Source organism: Equus quagga, chromosome 1 (assembly GCF_021613505.1).
Source record: "Equus quagga isolate Etosha38 chromosome 1, UCLA_HA_Equagga_1.0, whole genome shotgun sequence".
In the NCBI taxonomy this organism is placed as follows: Eukaryota; Metazoa; Chordata; class Mammalia; order Perissodactyla; family Equidae; genus Equus; species Equus quagga.
In genome coordinates, this window is record NC_060267.1 from 59477145 (window position 1) to 59483352 (window position 6208).

The window sequence follows — 6208 nt, forward strand, 5'->3', positions numbered from 1 at the left end:
ACTGTGGTAGGTGTCCTCACAGTTTAGGAGTCTGCACATTCATGGAAATTAGAACCAGCCCAGGAGGCCACAGGCTCATGGCCCAAAGAAATAGGTCTGTGTCTAGAAAATACTATGCTGCCAGGTTACTGACAGCAGCAGAGGCACAGGCTAGGACACCAGGGAGGGGCTGCTGTTAGGCTGGGGCGTCAGTTAAGAGGAGGTAGGTCATGCTGCAGTAACACAGCCTCGTAGTTTTAGTGGTTTACTGTGTCAAGGGTTTATTTCTTTCTCATGCTGTGTGTCCATTGTAGATTTTCAGAGGTCTCTGTTCCCCTCAGAGACCCTGACTGATGGAGGCTCCACCATCTGAACATCATCAGTTTATTGTGGCCTGGGAAGAACTCACTGGAGATTCTCACCCCCACAGTTAAATGCTCTGACACAGAAGTGACACGTGTCACATCTGTCCACAACCCACTGGCCTGGGTAATCCTACCACATACCCATAGGGAGGAGAACCAGAAATATTGCTCAGCAGCACATCTGCATTTGAGTACAATGGCGTTTCACAATATACTCAGAAAACCACCCTAGCATCTATCCGCCAACGTCCCACTCCACCATGTCCTGGTAAATCAGCTTCACGGAGTGATAGGGACTTGAGCATCTCTGAGAATAACTGTCGAATCCTGCTCCCAGGTTGTCCACATCCAGAGAGGTGGGGCGACGCCATGGGATGAGCCCTGGACCGGGACCGAGAGCCGGGTTTGACTCTTGCTTGTGTTCCGATTCTGCTCTATGACCTTGGTCAAGTTTCTCCTTCTGTGAAATGGAGCCATTCAATTAGGTGGTCTCTGGTACTCTGTAACCTCCAAAACATTTCCTCACATTTTTCTAGCAACTTCCAACCCTGAGGTCTGGCAGACCCAGGGCCACATTACAGGTAAATATCATATCACTTTCATTGGCTGGTAAATCTAGTTTTAACCATTTAATACTTATTTTAGGCATCACAAATTATTTTAAAAGAAAGGTAAGGGGCATAACAAGAAGCAAGCCCCTGTTAGAATTTCCCTGAAGTGCCTGGATCTGGGATTCCTGCTTCCCTACCTCCTCGCTGTGCAGCAGCGCAGGCGAGTGTGGGCTTTGGCCTCAGACCAACCGGGGCCCAGGGCCCAGACCTGCCACTTGCTAATGGTTTTCTCAGCCTCAGCTTCCTTACGTGCATCGTGGAGATAAGAATAGAATTTCTTCATGGGCTTATTTTGAGGATCCAGTGCAATGATGCACGCAAAGCTCTTAGCATAGAGCCGAGCACGTGGTGAACATTCAATAAGTGGTAGCTGATATTATTAGTATGATCATGTCCCCTTAGCCAAGCAAATATTCTGTTTTTGTATGTTTAGGAAGATTTCATGAAAATAGAACATGCTAGATGGATTCTCCTTAACCACCTACCTGTGGCCCGGTGGCATCCGTGCGCGCAGGTAGCCGGAGTGGGCTGCAGGTGAGCTGGCCTGAGCCTGGCGAGAGCACAGCAGGGAAGTGCTGAGTTCATTACCAGCAGACACACAGTGCAGGGATGGGCCAGGGCTGAGGCCCTGAGGACTGGCCTCCTGGTCCCCTGCCACATGGCTCGCATGCTCCCTGCCCTTGGGGACCTTGTAGTCCCTGCCCAATTTAAAGTTTAAACTCTGCACTTATACAGTATAAGTTTGCGGGTTTGGCAGCTGTGGGACTTCAAGACCCCAGGTCCTTGCGCTGCCCCAGGAGGGCCTGGCTGAGGTGAGGTGGGCACAGGAGAGACCCTGGACAGAGGGTCTGAAGAGCGGGTCTCATTCCAGCACTGCCCCTTGGATCCGAGGCTTGGGGGCTGTGACTCCCCTGCCCTGGACGTGGACATCCTGAGCTGTGAAATGGGGTGTCTCCTCGCAGGATTGTTGTGATGACCTGGATTCAGGCAAGTTCAAGGGAAATAAGTTGCTGTGTAGGCTGGGACCCTGAGCTCTGGTGAAGGCCCGTTAGTCCAGGGGCTGGTCAGATGCGTGGTTTCTGCAGGTCTCCTCTTCCATCTCCTTCTCTTTCCTCTCCTTCACAATAAAGAATGACAACCTGACACAGTTTGGGGACTAAAAAACAGCCTTAAACAAAGCAGCAGCTGCTGCAAATTTTCCCATTATACTATGATTTATCTTTTGGAATTTTTGTCAAGAACACGGGTCAAAGTAAAACACTGGAAAGATGTTACCACTGATTTTCTAACTGCTCAGAGAACAGCGCCCTCTTGCCGCTCCGTGTGTGTGGGAACTCCACACATCTGAACAAACTCATCACCACCCCTAACTTCCCCATCTCGTGCCTCAGTGGCTGGCAGCGCTGTCCACCCAAATAAGCGGACACAGCGTCAGCCACGGTCTTCTTCCCTCCCTCACCCACCTCTGCAATCATGGGGCCATCCCAAACACTGCTCAGCCCCGCCCTGTCTGTGTGACCGCCCGCTTGGTTCAGGCCTCATCCAGTGCCTGGATTGTGGCAACAGCTTCCTCACTTCCTGCCCTAAGGCCGGGGGTCCCTTCTCATCTGTGCTATACCCTGGAGCCAGGTGATCTTCCATTCCTTAAAAATCAATAACGTTCATTTTAAGTTCAAAGTCACGTTCATTTTAGAAATATTGGATGGTATTGGAATTAATTAATTAAGAAAACAATGCTTATCTATAACCCCATTACTCAGAGGAAAGAACCGTTGGTTAATTTTGGTCATAATTTTCCAGAATTTTCTACATATCCACTTATTCATATATCCATAAGAAAAGTACTTAAAAAAATAAAACTGGGATCCCACTGAATACAAAGTTACGCATTCTGTTTTTTTTCTATTAATTCCAGTGTGAACATTTCCCATCATCAAATATTCTTTTTTTTGGGTGGGGAGGAAGATTGGCCCTGAGCTAACATCTGTCGCTGAGCTTTCTCTTTTTGCTTGAGGAAGAGTGTCGCTGAGCTAACATCTGTGCCAATCTTCCTGTGCCAATCTGCCACAGCGTGGCTTGACGAGCGGTGTGTAGTCCATGCCTGGGATCCGAACCTGCAAAGCCGGGCCACTAAAGAGGAGCACGTGAACTTACACTCTAGGCCACCAGGCCAGACCCTCAAATATTCTTCAAAAAATAAGATTTCTAGTGGCTGCATCACATTCCATCAGTGGACTCCACCAGGATTTATTTAAACATTCCTGTGTGGTGGGACATTAAGATTCTTACAATTTTTTGTTCCTGTAATCAATGCTGTGTTAATATCCTTATATATAAATCTTTGCACCTCTAATTATTTTCTTAGACTAATTCCGACAAGTAGAGGTGTTGGGTCAAAGGCTCTGGGCGTTTTAAGTCTCTTTGTTCATGCTTCCAACTTGCTTTGCAGGAAGTTCATGTTAATTTACTCCATCCCCGCCAGCAGCATGGCTCACTACCTACCTCATGGCATCTTGGCTAATGAAAGACATTTAAAAAAATTCTTTGCCAATTTCATGGGTGAAGAATGGTATCTAATTGGTAACCTTTCTAACAGTAAATGTGACTGTAAGCCACCAGTGCCCATGGGATAAGGTCCAGACCCCTGTGCTGGCCTCGAAGGCGCACAGCTGGCAGCCTGCACTCGGGCTTGGTCAGCGGTCAGAGAGCTCAGGTCTCCTCTCAGGCTGTGAGCTGCTGGCCTGTGCTTCAGTTCTCTGTGCCTCTGTTCTGGCCAACAGAGGAAGGCGGAACAGGGCCTGGGAGGGGACTGAGGCCTCTTGCAAAGGCTGTGCTGACCGACAGCCGGGGGCCGGGGAGCTGGACTGCTGCTTGGAGGCCCAGCCCAGCTCTCCCATCACACAAGTGGTGCCACTGAGGCCGAAGGGGGCAGGGAATACTGATACTCTGTGAATCTGGGTCCTTTTTCACTGTGTGTTGACTGAGCTCTCAGAAAGGAGAGCTGGGAAGAGCCTGACCACTAGGAAGGGACAGCTATGGCAGGACCCCAGGGGGTGGGGTAGGTGGGTAGAGCAAGTCTCCCCAAAGTCAGGCGATGCCTGGAAGCTGGGCAAGGAAGTGCCAGAAGCTGCTGCTGCCACTAAAGGAGACAGGGGAATCCAGGCCCAGGGCTGCTCGGGGTGACTGGGGTCCTGGTGGCTGGACGGGTCTGGAAATCTTGGTTTCAGGGCCTCATCATCTACTGTCACCTCCCAGGGGCACTAGGCCATGCCTGTCATCTCTGAACTCCATCTCAGCTCTGCTCAGATTTGGGAAGGACCCCAGGCTCTGCCATTATCACCCCTACATTAATGCACTCATTTCTTTATTGCAGAAACCTGTGTGGGGCCTGGGGTTGGGCAGGACTGGGCCTTGGGACAGAGCGGAATCCAACACTCCCTGCTCTTACAGTCGTGTCGAAGATAAAGCAGGAGGTGCACAATGAGAGGAGCAAAGTGGGGAGGCTTCCTGGTGGAGGTGGCATTCGCGCTGGGCCTTGAGAGTCAGGCAGTCCTTTCACATGTGGAGCTGTGTGCCGGGTGGGGGCTACCTTGTGGGAAGAACAAGAAGGGCCCAGAGCTGGGCAGTGCTGGGCAATATTGAGCCTCATACTTGGCCGGTGTGTGTGGCTGTGAGGAGGGAGTCTGTGGGGCAGAAGCCTGGGGGTTAGTCAGGGCCAGCAGGGCCAGCTTGTGAGGGCCTCGAATATCCCACCAAACAGCTTACACTTTTTCCTGAGAGCAGTGGGGAGCCATTGAGGGGTTTCAGTCGAGAGTGATGCGATCATACACCCCTGGGAGGAGAGACTGGAAGGAGGAACAAGCCTGCCCGGAGGCTGGTGTGAAGCCGCAGGGAGGGTTGGCGGGAGCGGCCTGGGGCCAGGCCAGGGACGGGCAGCGGGGTGACTGTGGGGAGCTGGTCTGTGGCAGGATCAGTGGGACTTGGTGCTGCCTTTCTGGGATGAAGATTCCAGACCCGCAGCCCTGTGCCCTGCCCCATCCTCACCGTAGGCACGTGACAGCCTCACCTACTAAGCTGCAGAGCCTGACCTCCCTCACCTGGAGGTCCGTCTCCCGCCCCACACCTTCCTGGCAGCCTCCTTCACCTCCTTGTTCCTCAGGCTGTAGACGACAGGGTTCGGCGTGGCGTGGCCACAGCGTGGAGGACTGTGAAGGCCTCGTCAGAGACGCTGACTGCCCTGCTCTTGGGCTTCAGGTGCATGCAGGTCACGGTGCCATAGAAAAGCAGCACCACAGACAGCTGTGCCGAACAGGTGGAGAAGGCTTTGCGGTGCCCAGCGGCTGAGGGTACCCTCAGGGTGGTGGCCAGGATAAGTGTGTAGGACAGGCAGATGAACGCCAGGGGCACAGGCAGCAGCAGAATGGCACCCACCAGCAGGAAGCCCTCGTTGACCGACGTGTCACCGCATGCCAGCTTCAGCACTGCCAGGATCTCGCAGGTGAAGTGACTGACCACGTGGTGGCCACAGAAGGGCAGCCTCATGGCCATGACTGTCTCAGTCACTGACTTGAACAGACAGAGGACCCAGGCGGCTCCTGCCAGCAACAGGCAGAGCTGGTGGCTCATGATCACAGGGTACCTGAGTGGCCAGCAAATGGCCAGGTAGCGATCGTAGGCCATGATGGCGAGCAGCAGACACTCTGTGGAGCCTGTGGACAGACTCAGACACATCTGGATTGTGCAGCCAAGAAAAGAGATGGTCTTTCGGGCTGATAGGAGATGGACCAGCATCAGAGGCACAAAGGTGGAGGTATACCAGATGTCCAGGATGGAGAGGTTGCCCAGGAAAAAGTACATGGGCGTGTGCAGGTGGGAGTCCAACACACTCACCACCAAGATGGCTGTGTTCCCCAACAGGGTCACCAGGTACACGACTGAACAAAGAGGGAAGAGCAGGCGCTCCAGGGCTGGGTAGCCAGAAAATCCTTTCAGAAAGAACTCAGAAACCTCTGTCCTATTGACTGGCTCCATACTGCAGGGCTGTGGAGGGACATACAGCTGGGATGGAGGGAAAGACGGTGCAGGGTGGTGAGGAGCCACAGAGCGAGCTTCTTTTGAGATGAGGCATATTGCTAGGGTCTTTTCCAGCTCTGGCATGCTCTCTCTTTGTGACTTTGGGCAATCCCCGCACCTCTGGGCTGTAATTTATCCATGTGAAAAATGAGGACTAATTTGGATAAGTATTTTCCTAAG

General features: G+C 52.4%; 1 protein-coding gene across 1 annotated transcript; it reads right to left on the bottom strand.

The window, feature by feature from the left end:
• Positions 1-5110: 5110 nt before the first annotated feature.
• On the bottom strand, positions 5111-5986 carry LOC124238191 (olfactory receptor 13J1-like). The gene has a single exon (XM_046658856.1). It carries the CDS (start codon positions 5984-5986, stop codon positions 5111-5113), a length of 876 nt encoding a protein of 291 aa, XP_046514812.1.
• Positions 5987-6208: the final 222 nt, after the last annotated feature.

What these genes read in the sequence shown, in the direction of transcription:
- LOC124238191 (XM_046658856.1), bottom strand. Translation starts at nt 5,986, where the DNA reads ATGGAGCCAGTCAATAGGACAGAGGTTTCTGAGTTCTTTCTGAAAGGA.